At 37.5% G+C, this 25,125-nt stretch overlaps 1 protein-coding gene across 1 annotated transcript in view; it reads left to right on the plus strand.

Moving 5' to 3' along the window:
- ERC2 (ELKS/RAB6-interacting/CAST family member 2) overlaps positions 1-25,125 on the plus strand; it is a 773,878-nt gene that overhangs the window by 412,344 nt on the left and 336,409 nt on the right. Inside the window, exon 7 of the mRNA XM_068983117.1 lies at positions 24,602-24,739. Within this exon, the coding sequence (XP_068839218.1) occupies positions 24,602-24,739 (138 nt within the window). The remainder of the gene's footprint in view (positions 1-24,601; positions 24,740-25,125) is intronic.

The following is a 25,125-nucleotide window of genomic DNA, read 5'->3' on the forward strand; positions in this document are numbered from 1 at the left end:
TCTTAATAGGAAACAAAAGTGTATAAACAAAAGCAGACTGCTTCTTTAAATATCCAATTTCAGAACAAGACTAGCCTCCTAGGCAAGTTTAAGGAACTCTGAATCTAATTGGGAAAAGAAGTGGTTGACATTTTCTTTAGTGTCAGACTAGCAGATGAGATTGAATTTTTGACACTTTGCAGAAGACAGACCTGTTTCCATTAGCCAGATAAATCTGGGTCCTGAGTCATTATTTTATTTTGTAAATTCTACATGTGCTGTAATCAGAGCTCTCCCATGTAGATGGTTACTGCTGAAAAAGAGGATGTTAAACTTTGAAGGGAAGAAAATGAATGGCCTGCTTAACCATTTCAACTCATGTATCCAACCCCAGGGCTTAACTCACAGGCCTACAAGTTTGCTATTCATATCTTTCGGTGTTTCTTTTCTCCAAATACATTTAAGATCATCCCATGTTCTTTTACCAGGAACTTCAGGGGCCAAGAATATACAGAATTTGTTTCACTTACACTGAAGTTCTTTCTGCTAGAGTTTACCAGGTCCCGTGGATTTTGTGGGTGCTTGTTATATCTTCATCTTCTTAGTTATATCTTCACCCTCCAATGGATACTAAGTAAAGACAGGTTGTGGGTAAGATTTGGTGACTTCACATGTACAGAGTCTTTCAGGGAGATTGGATCGTCATAGGACCTTGCTGTCTCATAGAAGATGCTCCTATCAAATGCAGAAACCACTGATGTATATTCTGTTCATGGGAAGGAAGGTACAAGGGAAAAGGAACCCTCTCCCCCAGTCTCTGCCTGGATATGTATTTTGGAGATGCTTTTTGAATTCTCAGACCTCTGAAAAATAATGGCTATTATGAGAGACAAGGGAGAACAATGTCCATTTTTCTTGAAGATGATGATGATTGAGGGAGAAATGGGTAGTCACTGTTCTTTCTGGATTCACTCTGATAAAAAAAGGTTTCCTTTTCAGTGTTTCTGAAACTTTAGTCCATGGCCTGTTAGATCAAACACACCTGTTCAGTTCAGTTCAGTCGCTCAGTCTTGTCCCACTCTTTGCGACCCCATGAATCGCAGCACACCAGGCCTCCCTGTCCATCACCATATCCCGGAGTTCACTCAGACTCACGTCCATCGAGTCAGTGATGCCATTCAGCCATCTCATCCTCGGTCGTCCCCTTCTCCTCCTGCCCCTAATCCCTCCCAGCATCAGAGTCTTTTCCAATGAGTCAACTCTTCTCATGAGGTGGCCAAAGTACTGGAGCTTCAGCTTTAGCATCATTCCTTCCAAAGAAATCCCAGGGTTGATCTCCTTCAGAATGGACTGGTTGGATCTCCTTGCAGTCCAAGGGACTCTCAAGAGTCTTCTCCAACACCAGAGTTCAAAAAAAAAAAAAAAGCATCCATTCTTCAGTGCTCATCTTTCTTCACAGTCCAACTCTCACATCCATACATGACCACTGGAAAAACCATAGCCTTTAGCACTTGTTAAATATACAAATTATCAAACCTCTCCCTGGACCCAGTGAATCAGCACGTCTGGTCCTTGCACCCCAGAATCTGCTTTATCAGGTACCTAGATGACTGTTGTATGTGGTCAAGCTGGAAGTCACACTTGTTTTGGATAGTTTTTATATTTTAATAATTGATTATACTTTTTTTGCAGATGTGTGATTCATCACATCACAGTGAGTGATAGGAATAGATTATCCCTTTGAGACCCCTGACAGTGTTTAGTTGTTGGAATCATTTGGATGCTAGTGTCTCAGGGGTTGCTGAATTATATTTGCATGGACCCACCCACTCCTTTGTTCAAATGAAGAACATAACTCGTTGTGTCACAAAAAATTTGTGAGGAGGGATTTGGCCTTAACCTCATGAAAACTCTTCATTCCCAGAGATTCTTTCATGCTTACTTTCCAAAATATTTGAGATAAATTTCAAAAATGCTCAGAATTACTATATTACATTTATGAAGCTCAGACACAGCACTGTGACTTTAGTCAGAATGACATGTAAATTTATGTGTCCCTAAAGAAATCCATATGAAGTGAAGGGAAGCTGGGACACAGGTAGATTCTATCTTTGAGGTCCTGCCGGAGTCACTTAGGACTGGTCTCTGGAAGGTTTAGGCTGGGGCAAGTCTTGCCAAGAATAGATAAAGTACATTGTTTCAAGAGTCAAATGTAAAAATTAATGGGGAAAAGTCCACTAATTTACAGGATGGTCTTTTAATAGGTCATTCTGTTCATGTATTTATTTGATGAACTGTTACTTTTTATACTTTTTGTTTCTAAGATGAAAATAAAAAGTAATTCTGCAAATCTTGCCTTTAATACTTGTATATAATGGTACTTAAAAAAAAATGATAACCTGATGATGGAGAAATACACTTTAATCTCTATTTCACAAAGTTTTTATTCTAACTGACAAAGAATTTTGATATACTATTGGGTTATTTTGCAAATTATATTGATAGTGAAATTCATACGTACTGAACTTCAGTAATGTGAATTTTTCTAATCTAACACAAATACAGTCTATAGCCACAAGAGGTATTTCTCTGGTGGTTTCTATTTCCAGCACATGTTACTGTGTTTTTGAAATGGAACATTTGCTGTAGGGGACAGAACATTTAGCATGAAGGATACTAACCAATAACAAAATAAATTGTCTGCAAATAATGATGTAGGGTGCTTTGACATAATGTTTCTATTTTTCTGTCTAGTAGTTCATCTCCCTGTCCTTCCTTTGGGTTTGTATTTGTTTTGGGGAAAAATAATTTGTTTATTTAGGAAATAGATGCAGAAAGTCCAAAAAACGAGCCATGTCCTAATCCCTCTTCCCTCCCTGCACACCCTCCCACAGTGGCTCTTATAACAACGTGGTGGGGGAACTTTGTGAAATGCTATCTCTTCATAGGAGGAAATTTCCTGCAGTGTGAGTATTTTATCCTATTAAGTCTTTCTTAAATTAAAGAGCATAAATAGAATACTTTAAGTGGGAAAATAGTTTCTTGAGTACTAGAATATTGTTGTTTCCCTCCTAAATGCATACATGTCTTAATCTCAAATTCAGTTTCTTCTATTACTTCATTTTTTAACTCAAAAGAAATGAATTTTATTTTTATTTCCTCCATGGGTTTCAAATGTTTAGTTCATAAAATTAAATAATCTCTTAAAAGAGCAAAAGACCCTAAGCCAAATTTAGAGTTCAAAACAAGCACTATAAATAAAATAATTTTTTAAAAATAAAAAGCCTCTTAAACTCCCAGGAAGACAGTTAAAATTGTAAAAAAAAAAAAGAAAGAAAGAAAGAAAGAAAGACATCAACTTGAAGTAATTTAAACAATACAGTTTTATGGCTGTCTTAGAATGACCTTGAGAAAATATTTCCCCAAACAAATTCTCTCTTAAATAATTCTTTTAGACAGTGTCTTGCAGAACAAACTCTCTTAAAGCGAATTGTTTTCTTTGATGCTGCTATTTTCCTGCAAATTCCAGAGGACAGAATCTTTGGTTTTAACTTAAGATAATGAAAGTGATTTTCCTTTGAGGACCAGGTTTTAGGCCAAATTGTAAAGCCTGTCTGCAGGTGAGATTTAATTTAATCCTTTGAGTACTTAAGAAGCATTCCTGAGACAGTGGCCAAAAAAGTGACAAGATTAGCACTTTGTTTATTGACAGTGTGTAGACAAGAAAAGACTTTCATCCTAAAGAGTTTAATGATTTTTTTCAGTGAACTTAATGGCAATTTTTAATTACTCAAATATACATTATTCATATCGTCAAAGATTAGATGATAGACTTAAAATTTAAAGTTAGTTGCAATTGAATTGCAGCCTGGAATTAAGTAGCAACAAAGTAGGCATAAAAGGCAGGTAGTATCTTGCTAACTAAATTTCAGGTTTAGAATAGAGTGAAAAATGAATGTGCCAATATTAAAATACATAAATAAAAATCTTCAGGTCAGTTGTATCTTTTTCTCAGAATCATCTATATGATTCTGAGATTTTAAAGATTTTACAAGTTGCTTTTTTCTATTTGCTCATTATTTCATTTTTAATTTCTCTTTTCCTTGTGTGTTTTTTGTGTTCCAATTAGCAAATTATTTTTTTCTGATATCCAGTTCTATTAGAATAAATAATGAATTCTATGAAAATTAAAGGTATATTCATTACTGGAACTTGATACAAAATTTATATAAAGTGTTTAGCTATGACTTAGAGATAAAAACAGTGTCATATAAGTTTTAAAATTTTTTCCTGTTCAGTGTGTATGCAAATGTACTTTTATTGCATATATTGATTCCCTTATATAGCTTTTTCTTTTGGGGAGTATCAAATACAAAAAAAGAAGCATTATTTTACATTCTAAATTAGATGGATTTTCAGTTTTTTATGTGGAAAACAAAAGTAAAATCTTCTATCATGACCTTCAGCAGAAATGAATTTGCATGATATTAGGAAACTTTCCTATTTAGGAGGCTCCAGACCATTTAACAACCCTGCCATCCTCTCAAATAAGTTTAGCTGTGGTTAGCAAACCATGGAGATGTAGCTTACAACAATTGTTTATTAATATTTTCGCATCATGAGTATTTCTGGGAGCTCTTTTAGATCTTGCCTGTCATTTTTGCATTGGACGTTTTCAGGATGCTTCATCTTAGAACAATTTGGGGATGTTTTAAATTTGCTGCCTATTTATTTTATGTCTAAAGGAAAATTGTACAAAATTCCATACGATTTGGAAACATGCTGTCTTGGTTAGTTTGGATCACATTTTAAAATTAGTTTTAAGAGAAAGGAAATCATATAAATGCTCTGGAATTCAGATAAGCACCAAGCATGGGAAGCAGACACTTGTATTTTAGAGAGCTTATCCATTGGGTCAGACTGCTGATGATAAAAGAACATTCTAGACTTTTCAATTCTGATTATGTGCTTTGCAGAACTATTTTCTCTTCTGCTTTCCCCCTGTCCATTTCAATTTTGATTCTGGTAGAACTTGCTGAGTGCAGTGTCTCAGATATTCCACAGGGTGTCATGATGTAGTTATTTGTTCTCAGAAACACTGATGTGGGAGTTAATTTGAGCCAAGGCTTATCTTGTATTTAAAAGGACTGGTTCATTTTGGTTATAGTCAAGGAACATTTACTGAATACATACTGCGTGCTAGCCCCATGATAGGAAACATAGGTATCAGTGGTATCATGCTAGTCCTTTTTTCCACTTTGTGTTAGGCATTTTTGCTGAGGGAATATTTACCAACACAGGGAGTTTCTTTGACCTTATTTGCCATGTAATTCTATGCCACTTGGGAGTAAATCTCAAATGGAGTCAGATTTGAAAACTACCCAACTCTCCAGTTAGCCTCTGGTTCCTTCCCCTCTACCATCTGGTGGGAATAGGTCCCTAGGTGTGCTGGTATAGAAAGGGGGCTGAGAGTTCCTGTTCTAAAATGCTCTTGCATAACTCTGGGGAATCTGAAGCACGGCAGGGGCCTCTGGAATCAGAAAATCTGAGTGTGAATTATCCTTTCACCACTAGCTGTTTGGGTCACCTTAAAGAAGTTACTTTGATTCTTTTCATTTTAAGTCAGCAATGGGACTTTGAAGAGCAAGTGAAACAATCCATTTCTAAAAAAGTATTTAGTGACTTCCAGTTCTGGGATAAGATGGCATAAGCTCATTTATCCCTGCTTATTCTCTCTAAATACAACTTAATTTAGATTGTCTGGAAATGATTCAACAGACAATCATAGAAGGATTCTGCAAGGCAGAAAAGGAGGAGGAGGACTGGCTATGGGCCTCTGGAATTGAAGTACACCTCAGTGAGTTCCCTGGGTTTTCTTGTTATTCCTTATATACCCCTGAATGGGGCTGGCTGCTACTGATAAGTCGCTTCAGTCGTGTCTGACTCTGTGCGACCCCAGAGACAGCAGCCCATCAGGCTCCCCCATCCTTGAGATTCTCCAGGAAAGAACACTGGAGTGGGTTGCCATTTCCTTCTCCAATGCATGAAAGTGAAAAGTGAAAGTGAAGTCGCTCAGTCGTGTCTGACTCTTAGTGACCCCATGGACTGCAGCCTACCAGGCTCCTCCTCCATGGGATTTTCCAGGCAGGAGTACTGGAGTGGGGTGCCATTGCCTTCTCCGAATGGGGCTGGAGAGCCCTGCAATTCTGAACTGCCAACAGAAATAGAGAAGAGAAGGAAGGGGAGAAGGAAAAGAGAGACAGAGACACAGTGGGAGAGACAGGAATGAGAGTGGGAGGAAGAGAAGAGAATGGCTGCTTTCCCTGTGGGAAAGGGGAAGCTCAGCTGGGACTTAGCCGTGTCCAGTCTGCCCACACAGCATTGCTTGCAGAGCTCTGATGAGCCAGTCCATCCTCCATCTCACTCCTGCCAGCCGTGGCGGGCCCATGTGGGCCATAGCAGCTCTATCAGCAGAACTCGGGCAGGCTAACCCATGCCCAGCTCCAAATCTCTAGCATCAAGCTGCTCTGTCCCTGGCTCTGCTCTGGCAGTGAAGTTGGCAAGTCAGGAAGACCAACCAGATCCCACATGCTGAACTGACTTAGGGTGACTTCTTGTTAAAATTGAAGATACAGATAGGAAAACTAAATAAAACAAACGTTTTAAGATATATTCAAAATATCCAGGATACAATGAAAAATTTCTCATTATACTAAGAACCAGGAAAAAAGAATCGCATCATGAGAGAAGAGAAGTAATGCCAACATCAGGATGAATCAAATACTGAAATTATGTGATAGAAATTTTAAAACAGTTACCATTAAAACTTATTGAACAAGTACTGAATCCTTCCAGTGAGGTTGTCTACTTTTTGAAAACCTCACTGAAAGGATTCATTAGTAGAGTAGAAACACCAGAAGATAGAAGTGAAATTGAGGGCAGATCAGTTGAACTTAGTCTGAATAATATAGAGACTGTAGACTGGAAAATAAATGAACACAGCTAAGGGAACTCTTGTGCAAAGCAAATATCTTAACATATTGCTGGGGTACCAGTAAGAGAGAAGAAAGAATACAGACCTAAAAAGGTATTTGAAGAAGTGGTAGCTGAAATTTCACAAATTTGGTAGAAGATGTAAACCTACAGATTCAGAAAGATGAGTGAATCCAAAATAGTATAAACCCGAAGAAGTGTATACCAAGACACATCATAATCAAACCTCTAAAAACTAAAGACAAAGGGAAAAAAATCTTAAAGCAACCAGAGAGAAATCACTCAATATCTATAGGAAAACAAATACCAATTAAAATGACAGTAGATTTCTCATCTCAAACAATGGAATCCAGGAAGACTTGGCACATTTTTCAAGTGCAAAAAGGAAATAATTCAGCCACAAATTATCTTATCTGATGAAGCTATCCTTCAGGAATGAACATGGAAATAAAGACATTTTCATGTAAAGGAGACCAAGGTTATTTGGCACTAGCACATGTTCTTTTTTTAATTGAAGCATAGTTGATTTACAATGTTGTGTTAATTACTGCTGTAATTACAGCAAAGTGATTCAGTTATACATGTACATTCTTTATTATAAGTATTTTCCTTCATGGTTTATCATAGAATATTGAATATAGTTCTGTTTTATACAGTAGGGCCTCGTTGTTTATCTATTCGATGTAATAATCGTGTGCATCTGCTAACCCCAACCTTCATTCCTCACTCCATTCCTCCATTTCTCTCCTGAATACCACTCCCAAACCCCTGCTTGGAAACCCCCAGCCTGTTCTCTATGTCTGTGAGTCTGTTTCTGTTTCATAGACAGGTTCATTTGTATTGTATTTTACATTCCACATTTAAGTGATACCATATGGTACTTGTCATTCTCTTTCTGACTTACTTCACCTAGTATGCAATTTCTAGTTGCATCTGTGTTACTGCTAATGACAGTATTTCATTGTTTTCTTTATGGCTGAGTAGTATTCCATTGTATATGTATATATACATTCTTAAAAATAGTATGATTCTATTAATACTTGGTTTTTCTCAAAAGGCAATAGTTATATACTTAAAAAAATTTTTTTTTGGTTATCCTGTGCAGCGTGTGGGATCTCAGTTCCCCAACCAGGGATCAAACTCTCTTCCCTTGTGTTGAAAGCTCGGAGTTTTAACCATTGGCGGGAAGTCTTGGTCATATACTTTTATGTGAATGGGAAATTTCTGGAATGATATGTCAGAAACAGTTAATGGAGGTTATATCTAAGAAGGAGAACAAGGAGTGATGATGGGAGGTTGAGGAATTACTATACAGTTTCTTCTCTTCCTTACAGTTTAACTGTGACTGTCCTACCATTAGCATTATTATTTTTATGTTGTTTAGTCACTAAGTTGCACCTGACTCTTTTGCTACCCCATGGACTAGCCTGCCAGGTTCCTCTGTCCATGAAATATTCCAGGCAAGAACAATGGAGTTGGTTGCCATTTCCTTCTCCAGGGGATCTTCCCAACCCAGGGACTGACCCTGTGTCTCCTACATCGGCAGGCAGGTTCTTTACCACTGAGTCACCTGAGAAGCTCCATTATTTTTATGAAACCTTATTAAAGATATCATGTTGGCTATTGGTTTAATATTTATAAGAGATTTTCTTCAAATTTAGTTGTTGTTTTAATCAGGTGTAGGTGTTAGATTTTTATCATCTATTGAGATAAGATTTTTTATTATATGGCCTAAGTGTATGATTTGTTATTTCAAATATTTTCCTATTACTAAAATATTCTAGAATTTCTAGGATAAAATCTACCTGATCATATTAAAAATTACTTGTTTCATTGAAAATAACTTGCTGATATTTCTGGGGGGAATTCTGGCCTTTGATTTCTTATGGGGGTTTATATATATATATTTTTTTTAATTAATTTATTTTTTATTGAAAGATAATTGCTTTATAGAATTTTGTATTCTGTCAAACCTAAACATGAATCAGCCATAGGTATACGTATATCCCCTCCCTTTTGAACCTCCTTCCCATTTCCCTCCCCATCCCACCCCTCTAGATTGATACAGAGCTCCTGTTTGAGTTTCCTAAGATATACAGCAAGTTTCCATTGGCTATCTCTTTTACATATTGAAATGTAAGTTTCCATGTTACTCTTTCCATGCATCTCACCCTCTCCTCCCCTGTCCCCATGTCCATCAGTCTATTCTCTATGTCTGTTTCTCCATGTTGCCCTATAAATAAATTCTTCACTACCATTTTTCTGGATTCCTATGTATCTGTTAGAATACAGTATTTATTTATTTTTCTGACTCACTTCACTTTGTATAATAGGTTCTAGGTTCATCCACCTCATTAGAACTGACTCAAATATGTTCCCTTTTATGGCTGAGTAAATATACACAATATTCCATTGTGTATATGTACCACAACTTCTTTATCCATTCATCTGTTGATGGACATCTAAGTTGCTTCCATGTTCTAGCTATTATAAATAGTGCTACAATGAACAATGGGATACATGTGTCTTTTTCAATTTTGGTTTCCTCAGGGTATATGCCTAGGAGTGGGATTGCTGGGTCATAGGCTGGTTTTATTCCTAGTTTTTTAAGGAATCTCCATACCATCTTCCATAGTGGCTGTATCAATTTACATTCCCACCAACAGTGCCAGAATGTTCCCTTTTCTCCACACCTTTTCCAGCATTTATTGTTTGTAGGCTTTTGATGATGGCCATTCTGACTGGTGTGAGGTGATATCTCATTGTAGTTTTGATCTGCATTTCTCTAATAATGAGAGGTGGCAAGAATACACAGAAGAACTGTACAAAAAAGATCTTCATGACCCGGATAATCACGATGGTGTGATCACTCATCTACAGCCAGACATCCTGGAATGTGAAGTCAAGTGGGCCTTAGAAAGCTAGTGGAGGTGATGGAATTCCAGTTGACCTATTTAAAATCCTGAAAGATGATGCTGTGAAAGTGCTGCACTCAATATGCCAGCAAATTTGGAAAACTCAGCAGTGGCCACAGGACTGGAAAAGGTCAATTTTCATTCCAATTCCAAAAAAAGGCAATGCCAAAGAATGCTCACACTACCGCACAATTGCACTCATCTCACATGCTAGTAAAGTAATGCTCAAAATTCTCCAAGCCAGGCTTCAGCAATACGTGAACCGTGAACTTCCTGATGTTCAAGCTGGTTTTAGAAAAGGCAGAGGAACCAGAGATCAAATTGCCAACATCCGCTGGATCATGGAAAAAGCAAGAGAGTTCCAGAAACACATCTATTTCTGCTTTATTGACCATGCCAAAGCCTTTGACTGTGTGGATCACAATAAACTGTGGAAAATTCTGAGAGAGATGGGAATACCAGACCACCTGACCTGCCTCTTGAGAAATCTGTATGCAGGTCAGGAAGCAACAGTTAGAACTGGACATGGAACAACAGACTGGTTCCAAACAGGAAAAGGAGTCCGTCAAGGCTGTATATTGTCACCCTGCTTATTTAACTTCTATGCAGAGTACATCATGAGAAACGCTGGACTGGAAGAAACACAAGCTGGAATCAAGATCGCCGGGAGAAATATCAATAATCTCAGATATGCAGATGACACCACCCTTATGGCAGAAAGTGAAGAGGAACTAAAAAGCCTCTTGATGAAAGTAAAAGAGGAGAGTGAAAAAGTTGGCTTAAAGCTCAACATTTTGAAAACGAAGATCATGGCATCCGGTCCCATCACTTCATGGGAAATAGATGGGGGAACAATGTCAGTTCAGTTCAGTTCAGACTTAATTTTTTTGGGCTCCAAAATCACTGCAGATGGTGACTGCAGCCATGAAATTAAAAGATGCTTACTCCTTGGAAGAAAAGTTATGACCAACCTAGACAGCATATTCAAAAGCAGAGACATTACTTTGGCGACTAAGGTCCGTCTAGTCAAGGCTATGGTTTTTCCTGTGATCATGTATGGATGTGAGAGTTGGACTGTGAAGAAAGCTGAGCGCCGAAGAATTGATGCTTTTGAACTGTGGTGTTGGAGAAGACTCTTGAGAGTCCCTTGGACTGCAGGGAGATCCAACCAGTCCATTGTAAAGGAGATCAGTCCTGGCTGTTCCTTGGAAGGAATGATGCTAAAGCTCCAGTACTTTGGCCACCTCATGTGAAGAGTTGACTCACTGGAAAAGACTCTGATGCTGGGAGGGATTGGGGGCAGGAGGAGAAGGGGACGACAGAGTATGAGATGGCTGGATGGCATCACTGACGCGATGGACGTGAATCTGAGTGAACTCTGGGAGTTGGTGATGGACAGGGAGGCCTGGTGTGCTGCGATTTGTGGGGTTGCAATGAGTCGGACAAGACTGAGCGACTGAACTGAATAATGAGGGATGTTGAGCATCTTTTCATGTGTTTGTTAGCCATCTGTTTGTCTTCTTTGGAGAAATGTCTGTTTAGGTCTTTTTCCCACTTTTTGATTTGGTTGTTTATTTTTCTGGTATTGAGTTGTATGAGCTGCTTTTGTATTTTGGAAATAAATCCTTTGTCAATTGTTTCGTTTGCTATTATTTTCTCCTATTCTGAGGGTTGTCTTTTCATCTTGCTTATAGTTTCCTTTGCTGTGCAAAAACTTTTAAGGTTAATCAGGTCCCATTTGTTTACTTTTGTTTTTATTTCTGTTACTCTAGGAGGTGGGTCATAGAGGATCTTGCTTTGATTTATGTTGAGTGCTCTATGTTTTCCTCTGAGTTTTATAGTTTCTCATCTTACATTTAGGTCTTTAACCCATTTTGAGTTTATCTTTGTGTATGGTGTTCAGAAGTGTTCTATTTTCATTCTTTTACCTGTAGCTGTCCAGTTTTCCCAGAACCATTTATTGAAGAGGCTCTTTGCCCCATTGTATATTCTTGCCTCCTTTGTCAAAAATAAGGTACCCATAGGTGCATGGTTTTATTTCTGGGCTTTCTGTCTTGTTCCATTGGTCTATATTTCTGTTTTTGTGCCAGTATCATACTGTCTTGATGACTGTAGCTTTGTAGTATAACCTGAAGTCAGGAAGCTTCATTTCTCTAGCTCCATTCTTCTTTCTCAAGACTGCTTTGGCTATATGGGCTCTTTTGTGTTTCCATATTAATTATAAAATTTTTTGTTCTAGTTCTGTGAAAAATGCCATTGGTAATTTGATAGGGATCAGATTGAATCTGTAGATTGCATTTGGTAAAATAGTCATTTTCACAATATTGATTCTTCCTACCCAGGAACATGGAATATCTCTCTATCTGTTTATGTCATCTTTGATTTCTTTCTTTAGTGTCTAATAATTTTCTCTATACAGTTCTTTTGTCTCCTTAGGGTAAGTTTATTCCTAGATAGTTAATTCTTTTTGTTGCCATGGTGAATGGGATTGATTCCTAAATGCCTCTTTCTGATTTTTCATTGTTAGTATATAGAAATGCAAGTGATTTCTGTGTGTTTATATAGCACATTTTCTTTATCCATTTGTCTGTCAGTGGACATTTAGGTTGTTTCCATGTCTTGGCTGTTGCTACTATGAACATAGGGGTGCGTGTATTTTTTTGGATATTAGTTTTGTCCACCAGAAGAGGGATTATGAATCATATAGTAATTTTAATTTTAGTTTTCTGAGGAACCTCCATACGGTTTTCCAGCTTACCTTCCCACCAACAGACTAGAACTGCTGCTGCTGCTGCTAAGTCGCTTTAGTCGTGTCCGACTCTGTGAGACCCCATAGACGGCAGCCCACCAGGCTCCCCCATCCCTGGGATTCTCTGGGCAAGAACACTGGAGTGGGTTGCCATTTCCTTTTCCAATGCATGAAAGGAAAACTGAGACTGAAAGAAAGAGTAAAGGAAGCTCTTTAAAAAGAAAGGAAATGATAATAGAAGAAGGCCTAGAACTTCAGAAAAGAGGGAAGAACAGTGGAATGGAAAAAAAAATAGGGCTGAGTATAATAGATTGTCATCTCCTTTAAGTTTTTAGAATCTTATTTGGTTGAAACAAAAATTGTAACAATATCTGTCGTGGTGCTCAGTGTATACAGAGGAAAGGATGAGATAACTGTATATTAAAAATGGAGAAAGCAATTTCAGTATTCCACTTGAAGTGGTAAAACATTTATAAAGACATACTGAATATATAACTTGTACTACATATGGCATTTTCTAAGAAAATATGTAAAAATGTATGCTCAAATATAATATAAATAACTGAAGATGAAATCCTAAAATAGTTCAAGTAACTCTTCAGGAAAGTGAAACAGAGGAATGAGAAACTGAGGCTATGAACAGAAAGCAAATGTTAAGATAGCAGAAGTAAGTCCTAAGGTGTCAATAATTACATAAATAGCCAAAATATACCAATTAAAATACAGAGATTGCCAAAGTGGATTAAGCAACAACAAAAAATATGACACAACTATATACTGTCTATAAGAAATTCACTTGAAACACAATGAAATGGGTATATCATATTAATATATATAATATAATATAATTCATAATATATCATATTAAGGTTAATTTTTTAAAAGTAACAATGGCTGTTTTAGTATCAGAAAAAGTAGATTTAAGAGCTAAGAAAATCACTAGGGACAACAGCTGACATATAATAATAAAAGAAGTAACCCACCAAATTGACAACAAATCTAAATGTGTACACACCAAATAAAAGAATTTCAAACCCAATGAAATAAAATCAGACAGAACTGAAAGGAGAAATAGACAAATTCACAATAATAGTTGAGGACTTCATCACCTCACTGTCAACAATTGATGGAACTAAATACAGACATTTAGAAAAGATGTAGAACTGAGCAACTCTATCAACTAACAAGAGCTATTTGACATATATAGTACACTCTACAACTGCAGACTATTCATTCTTTTTGAGTATGCATGTAATCTTCACCAAGATAGACCATACTCAGAGTTGTAAAACAAACCTCAAGGTGTTTGAAAGGATTTAATTCATAAAGTTTGCTCTATGACAATATTGGAGTAAAACTAGAATTCAGTAACAGAGAAGAGAATCTACAAATAATTCATAGTTTGCAGATGCTAAATAGATAGCAATCAATGATCCAAAAGTGAAGTCTCAGAGAAAAAATATACTTAAAACGGAATGAAAATAAAAGTAGAGTTTATAAGAATTTGTGGAATACAGCTAAAGCAGTGCTGAGAGGGAAATTTATATCACTAATATTTAAATCAGAAAACAGAAAAGGTAGCAAATGAATATTCCAAGTTCCTACCCCTGTAAGCCAGAGAAAGAAGAACAAAATAACCCCAAACAACTATAAGTAAGGAAATAATAAATATAGAGAAGAAATAAATAAAATTGAAAATAGAAACTGAAGAGAAAATCAATAAAATTAAAGTTGTTTCTTTGGGAAATAAGTTAATAAAATTGATAAAGATAAAAGAGAAAGGAACAAATCAACAAGATCAGAAATGAAACGAGACATCACTATGGATTCTGAAATCATTAAAAAGTTGAGAGGAAAGGTATAACTTCATACTCAAAAATTGGATAGCTTAGAGAAAATGGCCCAATTCCTCAAAAACTGCAAACTACCAAACTCAACCATGATGAAATGAATAACATGAATAATCTTAAATCAATTGAATTTGTAACTTAAAAGCTCTTGAAAAAGAAATTTCCATACTCATAATAGTATGGAAATACTATTTCACTGGCGATTTTTACTGAGTAGTTAAAAGAATTAACACTAATTTTACTTAATCTCTTGCTGAAAAGGGAGTATTTTCCAGCTAATTTATGAGGCCAGTATTACTTTGATACCCCAAACTGAAAAAGTAATTAAAAAAAGAAAAGAAAAAAGCAACTAAAACTCTCTAAAACAAAACTGAAGGCCACTGTCTCACAGGTGTGTTGTCTTGTATCCTGAGACTTTACTGAACAAACAAAAATTTATTACATTTCTGTATGCTAACTATGAATAATGTGGAAGCCAAAATTAAAAACACAATGCCTTTTTAATAACTCTAAAGAAAATGAAATACTTAAATATGAACTTACCAAAACATGTACAGGTTCTACATGCTGAAATAAAATGTTAATGAAAAAAATCAAAGAAGATTTAAACAAATGAGATAGACACTGATTCATGGTTTAGAAGACTCAAAATAATAAAGATGTCAATTCTCCCAAAACTGAACTTTAGGTTTAATGAAATTCCTATGAAGTTACCATCAAGGGTTTTTATTGATATAGACAAGCTTATTATAAAAATTTTATGGAGAAGCACACGTGCTAGATTAAGTGAAACATTCTTTTCAAAGAGGAATAAGGTAGGAAATACCACTCTACTCGTGTTAACTCTTACAATATAAGTATAGTAATCATGACAGTGTTGTATTATTGGAGACACAAGAGAGAATACATTGATGGAACAGAATGGAGAACCCGGAAATATACCCTCACAGATACGCCTAAACTGATACTGTGTAGAGGTATGAAAACATTGCAATGGAGGAAGGACAGCCTTTAAAAAAAAAAATTGTGGGATCAGTTGCACATCCATAGACAATAAAAATAAACATCAAACTAAATCTCACAGTTTATACAAAATTTACTCAAAGTAGACCACAGACTTAAATGTAAAACATAAAACTATAAATCTATGAGAAAAGCTATAGGATAAAATTGTAAGAATCTAGGGCTGGGTAATAAGTTCATAGAATTGACTTAAAAGGCATGAACTATATAAAAAGAAAAGATGATAAAGTAGACTTTCTGTTATGTGAAAGGTCTTGCTAAGAGGATGAAAAGACAAGCTACAGAGTGGGAGAAAATAATTGTAGGCCATATATCTGACAAGGGATTTTCATCTAGAATATATAAAGAACTCTCAAAAGTCAACAGTAGAATGAAAACCAATCCAATTAGAAAATGGGCAAAAGACCTGAACAGATTTCTACTGAAGACTACAGGTAGCAAATAAGCAGATGAAAAGGTGTTTAAAATCATTAACTATTAGGCAATGCAGAAGAAAACTGCAGCACATTATTGCTCTATCTTTATTAGAATTACTAAAATAAAAAATAATATTGACAGCAAAAGTTGGACAAAATGTGGCGAAACCAGATCATTCATACAGTTGCTGGTGGGACTGTGAAATGGTATAGCTACTCTGGAAAACAGTTTGTCTGTTTCTTATACAGCTAAACTAAAATTTTCATGTGACCCAGCAGTTGTACCCAGGCAGCATTTATCCCAGTGAAATGAAACCTTATGTTCATAGAAAAAACTAGTACATGAGTGTTCCTAGTTGCCTATTTATAATAGCTAAAAACTGGAAACCACCCAATGTCCTTCGATAGGTGAATGGTTAAACAAACTGGTGTATCCTTACCATGAAATACTACTTCTCAATAAAAGGAATAAATTATTGGTAAACATAACGACTTGGCTGGATCCTCAGAGAATCATACTGAGTGGAAAAAGCCAATGTCAAAGGTTATGTACTTGATGACTATGCTTAGGTAACGTTTGTGAAATGACAAAATTATGGAAATGGGGAATAGATTTGTGATTGCCAGGTGTTAGGGATAAGGACAAATGCAAGAGGTAAGTAATTGCAATTATAAACATGCAATCTTTGTGGTATTAGAATCTTTCTGTCACTTGACTTTGGTGGTGATCATGACAAAATTGCAGAGAACTAAGCACAAACACGCACGAGTGAGCACACATAAAACTGGTGACATCTGAAGTGGATTATATTAATGTCAGTTTCCTGGTTGTAATACTGTACTATAGTTACTGTGGTAGATGTTACACTTAGAGAGAGCTGGACAAAGAATGTAAGGGATCTCTTCATATTATTTTTTATAACTTCATGGAAACCTCAATCATCTTATTATTAAATGTCAAAAAAAAAAAAAAAGCATTTAGGCATTTAGAATAGTGCCTGACCAGCACCATCAATATATATATTTTTATTACTATCATCATCATGACATTGCTTGTTGTTGTTCAGTTGCTAAGCCATGTCTGACTCTGAGACCCTGTGGACTGCAGCACGCCAGGCTCCCTTGTCCTTCACTATCTCCTGGAGTTTGCTCAGATTCATGTCCATTGAGTTGATGATGCTATATAACCATCCCATCCTTTGCTTCCCCCTTCTCCTCCTGCCCTCAATCTTTCTCAGCATCAGGTTCTTTTCCAATGAGTCAGCTTTTTGCATCAGGTGACCAAAGCATTGAAGTTTCAGCATCAGTCCTTCCAGTGGATATTCAGGCTTACTTTCCTTTAGGATGGACTGGTTTGATCTCCTCACTATCCACAGGACTCTCAAGAGTCTTCTCCAGCACCCCAGTTTGAAAGCATCAATTCTTCGGCATTCAGTGTTGTTTATGGTCCAACTCTCACATCTGTACATGATTACTAGAGAACCTGTAGTTTTGACTATATGGACCTTTGTTGCCAAAGTGATGTCTCTGCTTTTTAATATGCTGTCTAGGTTGGTCATTACTTCGACAACAAAGGTCCGTCTAGTCAAGGCTGGGTTTTTCCAGTAGTCATGTATGGACTACGAAGAAAGCTGAGCACTGAAGAATGGATGCTTTTGAACTGTGGTGTTGGAGAAGACTCTTGAGAGTCCCTTGGACTGCAAGGAGATCCAACCAGTCCATTCTGAAGGAGATTAGCCCTGGGATTTCTTTGGAGGGAATGATGCTGAAGCTAAACTCCAGTACTTTGGCCACCTCATGCGAAGAGTTGACTCATTGGAAAAGACTCTGATGCTGGGAGGGATTAGGGGCAGGAGGAGAAGGGGACGACAGAGGATGAGATGGCTGAATGGCATCACTGACTCGATGGACGTGAGTCTGAGTGAACTCCGGGAGTTGGTGATGGACAGGGAGGCCTGGCATGCTGTGATTCATGGGGTCGCAAAGAGTCGGACACGACTGAGCAACTGAACTGAGGTTGATCATAGCTTTTCTTCCAAGGAGCAAGCATCTTTTAATTTCATGGGTTCAGTGATTCTGGAGCCCAGCAAAATAAAATCTGTCACTGCTTCTACTTTTTTCCCCTCTGTTTGCCATGAAGTGATGGCATTGGATGCCAGGATCTTAGTTTTTTACATGTTGACTTTCAAGCAAGTTTTATCACTCTCCTCTTTCACTCTTAAGAGATTCTTAGTTTCTCTTCACTTTCTGCCTTTAGAGTGGTGTCATCTTCATATCTGAAGCTGTTAATATTTCTGCTGTCAATCTTGATTCTAGCTTGTGATTCATCTAGCCTGGCATTTCTTATGATGTACTCTGCATGTAGGTTGAAATAATCAGGATGACAGTATAGTCGTATTTCTCTTCTAATTTTAAACCAGTCCATTGTTCCATTTTCTGGTTCTAACTGTTATTTCTTGACCTGCATACAGGTTTCCCTGGAGACAGGTAAGGTGGTCTGGTATTCCTGTCTCTTTAAGACTTTTCCACCATTTGTTGTTATCCACACAGTCAGAGGCTTTAGCATATTCAGTGAAGCAGACATAAATATTTTTTTTCTGAAATTAACTTGCTTTCTCCATAATCCAACGAATGCTGGCAGTTTGATCTCTGGTTCCTCTGCCTTTTCCAAACCCAGCTTGTATATCTGGAATTTCTTGGTTCAAGTACCATTGAATCCTCGCTTGAAGGATTTTAAGCATAGCCTCACTAGCATGTGAAATGAGTGCAATTATACTGTAGTTTGAAGATTCTTTGGCTTTGCTTTGGAATGAAAACTGACATTTTCCCGTCCTGTGGCCACTACTGAGTTTTCTAAATTTCCTGTCATATTGAGTGCAGCACTTTAATAGCATCGTCTTTTAGGATTTTAAATAGCTCAGCTAGAATTCCATAACATCCACTAAGTTTGTTCCTATTGATGCTTCCTAAGGCCCACTTGACTTCACACTCCAGGATATAGATGAGTGACCACACCATCATGGTTATCTGAGTCATTAAGAACTTTTTTGTATAATTCTTCTGTGTATTCTTGCCGTCTGTTCTTAATCTCTTCTGCTTCTGTTAGGTCCTTACTGTTTCTGTCCTTGATCATGTGCATCTTTGCGTGAAGTCTCCCTTGATTTTGCCAGTTTTCTTGAAGAGATTTCTAGTCTTTCCCATTCTGTTGTTTTCCTCTATATCTTTACATTGTTCACTTTAGAAGGCTTTCTTATCTCCTTGCTATTCTTTGGAACTCTGCATTAGGATGGGTATATCTTTCCTTTTCCCCTTTGCCTTTCAATTCTCTTCTCTTCTCAGAAATTTGTAAAACCTTGTTAGACAACCACTTTGCCTTCTTGCATTTCTTTTTCTCTGCGATGATTTTGGTCACTGCCTCCTGTAAAAGTTAGAACCTCCATCCATAGCTCTTCAGGCATTCTACCAGATCTAATCCCTTGAGTCTATTCATCACTCTGCTGTATAATTATAAAGTATTTGATTTAGGTTATACCAGAAAGGCCTAGTGGTTTTCCCTACGCTTTTCAATTTAAGCCTGAGTTTTGCAATGTTGAACTTATGACTTGAGCCACAGTCAGCTCCTGGTTTTGTTTTTCCTGACTGTATAGAGCTTCTCCATCTTTGGTTGCAAAGGACATAATCAGTTCAGTCAGTTCAATAGCTCAATCCTGTCTGACTCTTTGTGACCCCACGGACTGCAGCACACCAGGCCTCCTTGTCCATCACCAACTCTTGGACTGAGCGACTGAACTGAACTGAACTGAAATGAAAGACTAGAAAAATGATAGAGAAAATCAATGAAATCAAAATTTGGTTCTTTGAAAAGCTCAACAAAATTGACAAAACTTTAACTAGGTGGATTAAGGAAAAGAAAAAGAAAAATTTAATTACTAAGATGAGAAAGTGGAAATATTCCCACCAATTCTGCAGAAACATAAAGGATTATAAGGGTTTATAAGTAAGTACTATAAACAGTTGTATGCTAACAAATCGATCACCTAGTGAAATGATGGACCTGATGGCTTCACTGCTGAAGCTAGATTGTGCTATGAATCTCAGTTTCTGGTATTCTGCAGCTGGGGCAACAGGGTCTGCACCACGCCAGTTGCATCAAAACTTTGGGCTCTGTTCTGGATTATTTTCTCCAACCCTGGTTCTCCTGTATTCCTGGCAGTTTGTTTATGCTTAAACCAGCCTGAGATGTTCCTATTGGTTGAGCTAAAAGGTTTGACTGATACCTTAGATGTGGATAACAGAAATTATAGTGATATGTGATATGGAGAAAAGAAAATGTTTTTTAGTAACTAATTTCACAACTCTATAAAGAAACAGCCAAAAAAAAAAAAAAAACACCTTTGTGGAGTATCTGAAAGCATAAAGGTTCTTCAGCATATTTAAGGTACTCTGACTATATATAGAGCTTCTTCATGCTTTTAATTTCTTCTTTGTAGGATCTAAGAGCTGAAGGGACTCAGCTATCACCTGCTCTGGTCTATTGCTTTCACACAAGACATTCTTTTTAGGCTTCCTTCCTTCCTTCTTTTATTCATTCAGGAAGCAATACACGGTATTGCCAACACAGTTGGGTACTATGTCCAGAAATACAGAGTGAGACAGAATGGCAGAATTCTTAACGGAACTCACAGCCACATTGTAAAGAGACAAGTAAAGAGGCAATTTGAAAAGTGTGTGAAAAGCAGGGGACTTAGTCTGGGCCAGAGTGGGTGTTATGTAAAGAAGCCTTCCTGGAGGAGTTAAGGAATACGTTGATAGCTAAATGTTTCCGTAGAACTTGATTAAAAAAAAAATAGGATGAGAAGAATCTCCCAAGCAGAAACAATAAAGGCAAAGATGGAGAGGCTATGAAGAAGCCTGGTGCTGGGAGGTCGTGGGAGAGGTTAGGCAAGGCTGAGGGATGGTGGAAGACGAGTGAGTCTTCCCATGAGGGGCCTAGTCTATGATGTCAGACAGTTTGGGCTTTATCTGGAGGCAATGAGGGAACAGTTGAAGAGTTCTGGGGAGAAAAGTCATTCAGTGAGATCTGCATTGTAGGAAGGTGACGTGCTGAAATTTAGAGAGCAAATGGGAGGGGGAGCAAATGTGGAGTCAAGAAGGATGCTGCTGATCAGTCAGTGACATCTCCCGCTGGGGACCACATTTGTGTGAAAACTCACCAAAAAACTCCCTCTGGGCACTGACCCTCCATGAACTTGGCAGACCCGAGGTTTCAGTAGTCAGCTTGAAGCCATTACGATTAGGGATGCCCAGTGACGCCCCTGGGCCTGAGCTCTCCCTGACCCATACCTCCTTTCCAGTGGTCTGCTCTGGGAGGTACAGGTACCACTGCAGCAAGGCTGTCTCCTTCTGAGCTGTCCAGCTCTGATGAAAAGGTGGCTTAATTCAAAGGCAAGGACAGCCCTGTGCTCAGGTCCATCTCTTATTTTATCAAGTCACAGTGACCAATGAGTTGACTATGTTGCTTAGGTGGATTCCATTTTTTGCAGCATGTGTAATTTCCCACAAAACCTTCACTTTCCATTCCCAGACCTCCCCATCCTAATCCTGGTTTTCAATTTGCTTATTTTCCACTGCCTGCTGTTTGAACCTATATAACCTCACCCTTTGAAAAAAAATTTATGCCTTTTTTTGGTAAATGTTTGTTGTTAATGATTTATGAACATTAGAAAGCTGCAAAATATTTTTTTGAAAGATACAGAATTTTACATTTATCCCCAGTTTCCTAATTTTAAGAATTGAGTCCTCCTTTCTTAGAATAATGAAGAAATAAAGAGTTGGACATGACTTAGCAACTGAACACTAAAAACAAAAATTTCCTCCTACAATGAGTCCTTTTATAATAAAAAGTACAAGCTTATTGTTCAAAACATATTCAAAGAATCATTCTGATATTTTGTAGTTGATCTTAAATATATTTTATTCTGTTATATTCAAGAAAACCAAGCTGACAGTTGTAGGAAAGTATAAAGAAGAATTGCAAAATCAAATATACCAAATAATATTTTAATGAATTACATATATATATTTCTATATTGAAGTTTTCCTTTTTACATACAAACATAATATGATTTTACATCCTACTCTTTTTCCTCTTCAATCCTTTTCTACTTAGTTACCAATAGCATGCAAATATGGTTTTAAATACTAGCATAATGGTTTAAATTTTTATATATAAATATAAAGTGAAAATGACCCATAAACTCTCCATCCAGATAATGCTGATCGGCATTAAAAATGAATAAAACCTACATGGTTAGAAAGTTCAAGCAAAACACTATAGAAACGTAAGAAAACAAGAAACAAAAGCTCACTTCCACCTTTTTGCACCCTAAACCCTTTCCTTAAAGTTAAACACAGTTAAAATTTCTTTTCATTTTTTTTCCAGAAAAAAAAATGTACTTTGCAGTAGCATATATGTGTCTATTTGTAGTTTTATTTCTTATATACACTATAGCCTATATTCCCCACCCTAGTCTGTACTTTGTCTTTATTAAGAATCATTATTGGCGATCTTTGTGCAACATTTTTAAAGTGGTGTATCCCTCGCTCTGTGAATGTCTCCAGTTCCAGATCTGTTTTTCAGTCTCGTCTGTGAAATAACTGGCTCTTCTGGGGAGTTCTTAGATGTGAGATCCATAGCTGTGTCGCTCCTGTGTCTCCAGGTCTTACCCGCCCACATTTCTCCAGCTCTTATCTCCTACCTGCATACTCCTCGGACCACTGACCCTCATATCCTTAATCTCCCCAGTAACTGAGAAGGCCCCAGAGAGTCTCACACAGGCATACAGCAGTCTTCTTCAGCCTCTGTTTGCAACACCCGAAGCCCTTTGAAATCAGCGGTGCTGTTGCCCCAAGGCTGATGCCCTGAGAGAAAGTCTCTCCTTTATCCAGGGCACTGTCTCCCACTGTCTTCCAGACTGGAGAACTTAATCCGTTTGCTTGGAGCTGCCATAGATTTGCACGCATATGCGGACACAGATGTGAATATGAGTGTACTCAAAATAATAACACACAGTTTCTCACAAGAGTTAGTCCTCTCAGCTGCCGACTTCTATAAAGCGACTGTCATTCTGACATGTAACCACCCATGTTTTTGCTCCCTCATCTGTTTGCTTATGGTGTCCTGTAATCACATGTACACTTGTCTGGAATGGAGGGAACCTTTGTTTTGACGGCAGATGATTATACCTTTTGAGTTCCTGTGTTTTCCATGGAGGGACAGCAAATTCTCACAGTACTAGCTAAATAGGAACACAGTGCACTTTGATGAAGTAAAAGGTTAGTTATTTCTCTAAACCAGGATGTTTGTCTCAAGGCAGAAAAACATTTAAAAAAAAAAAGTACAATGACCAAAAGGGGAAGAAGAATGAGGAGAAAGGGAATGAATAAAAAAAGGAGGGAGCAAAGAAAAGTGGGAAGAGTAGAAGGAGGAAAAATCCACCTCCATTAGCCCACATCCATTTTAGCCATTTGAAAAGTATTCACACCTCTCTTCAGCTTGAGGGTCAGCAGGTTGCATCCAGAGCTTTTATGATGCTGCTGTTGCCACCACCTTCGCGGTCACTCTGCCTCCTCCTCATTATTGCTTCTACTCTGGTCATTATTTGTGTTGCCTTTCCAGATTCATGCTTCATGAATCAAGTAATCCCAAAATTTGTTTGAGTTGCACGTTGTGAAACATGCATTTGGAATGATTTCCTGAGAAAGCCTGTGTGCAGAATACAAATATTTTGAATGGACTTATCTTAGAGTTGTACTGCTTTTTTTCCTTGTCATTTTAAAACCCTTAATATGAATAAATTGTTTGTACAGTGGGACTTTTTTTTTAATCCTTAGATAAGAAATACATGGTTTGAAAGCAGAGAATAAAAACATGAATGATAATGTATGCAATGCCCAAGAGAAAGTCCTTGCTGTTGCTCCTGGGCAGGCGTTATAATCGGCTATTTGGTGTGTTTATTTCAGGCTGCAGATAGTGGATAAAAGTGGCTGGTTGGTTGCCAGCACATGACTTACTTGCCAAATAGAGTGTTTAGTACTTGTTACATTTGATTTATATCACAAGTTCTTCCCATTAACAGTCTACTGGTGATAACCTACTTGGCTTTTCATGTGGTTACTTTGAAACAGCCACTTGACAGCATTTGGCATATCACACAAAGTCTAATGCTGAATAAAGGAGTGAGTGAATGACTACATAGGTTCTGCCATATACTGATAGGGTGCTCGGTGCTCACCCAGTATGTGTCTGTTCGTTGAATGAATTCTGCATATATGTTTCTCTGATTCACTGCACCAAGATTAGGTTTATGGACTCAAGATTTAAAGGGCTAGTAAAAGGGATAGAAATAGAAATAATAGTACTTATGTGTCTGAAGGGCTTGCATTTGCATGGAGGGAAATATTCTGCTCGTCTCTATTGCTGTTTAAACACAAAGTTGAATTACGTGGCAGAAAGATGGTCTCGTCAAAATGGCCTTGATTCTAAATAAAAGTGTAACCTCCTAATAGCAACAAATTCCATAATCTTGGGTCTTTTTTTTGTTTTTTTCCCCCATAGATCCACTGTACTGGATATGTAATAAATTGTGTATTAAATATGGTGATTTTTACTTTCAGATTGAAAACTTACAAGAACAGCTTAGGGATAAAGACAAGCAGTTGACCAATCTGAAAGACAGAGTGAAGTCCTTGCAGACTGATTCCAGTAACACAGACACTGCACTGGCGACGCTCGAGGAGGCTTTGTCAGAGAAGGTGAGCTTGGACTAAACAGTAGCTGTGGTATGGTTTAGGGAAATGTGGTTGGGAGGAAATGGTCCAAATGCATTTCAACGTGCTTGTTTTTCTCCATGTACTCACACCAACCTAGTACCAGCTGGGCCTTCCCTTCCCATGCAATCTTCAGCAGTAGACTCAGTATGCTGAAGCCAGTGGCATCTTTTTGAAATACATACTTGATCACTTCACCCTTGGCCTTGCTTAAAAACCTCCACTACCTTGCCATTGTCTTTAGGATGATGGAAACTGAAATCTTTAACCCTTAGGTCCATTTTGTTTTTAGGATGATGGAAACTGAGATCTCTAACCTCTTAGGGTCCATCCCGTCATGTTCTCTGGCTCTCACCTGACCAGTCACTTCT

The sequence above is a fragment of the Capricornis sumatraensis genome, chromosome 10, assembly GCF_032405125.1.
Source record: "Capricornis sumatraensis isolate serow.1 chromosome 10, serow.2, whole genome shotgun sequence".
Lineage (NCBI taxonomy): Eukaryota > Metazoa > Chordata > Mammalia > Artiodactyla > Bovidae > Capricornis > Capricornis sumatraensis.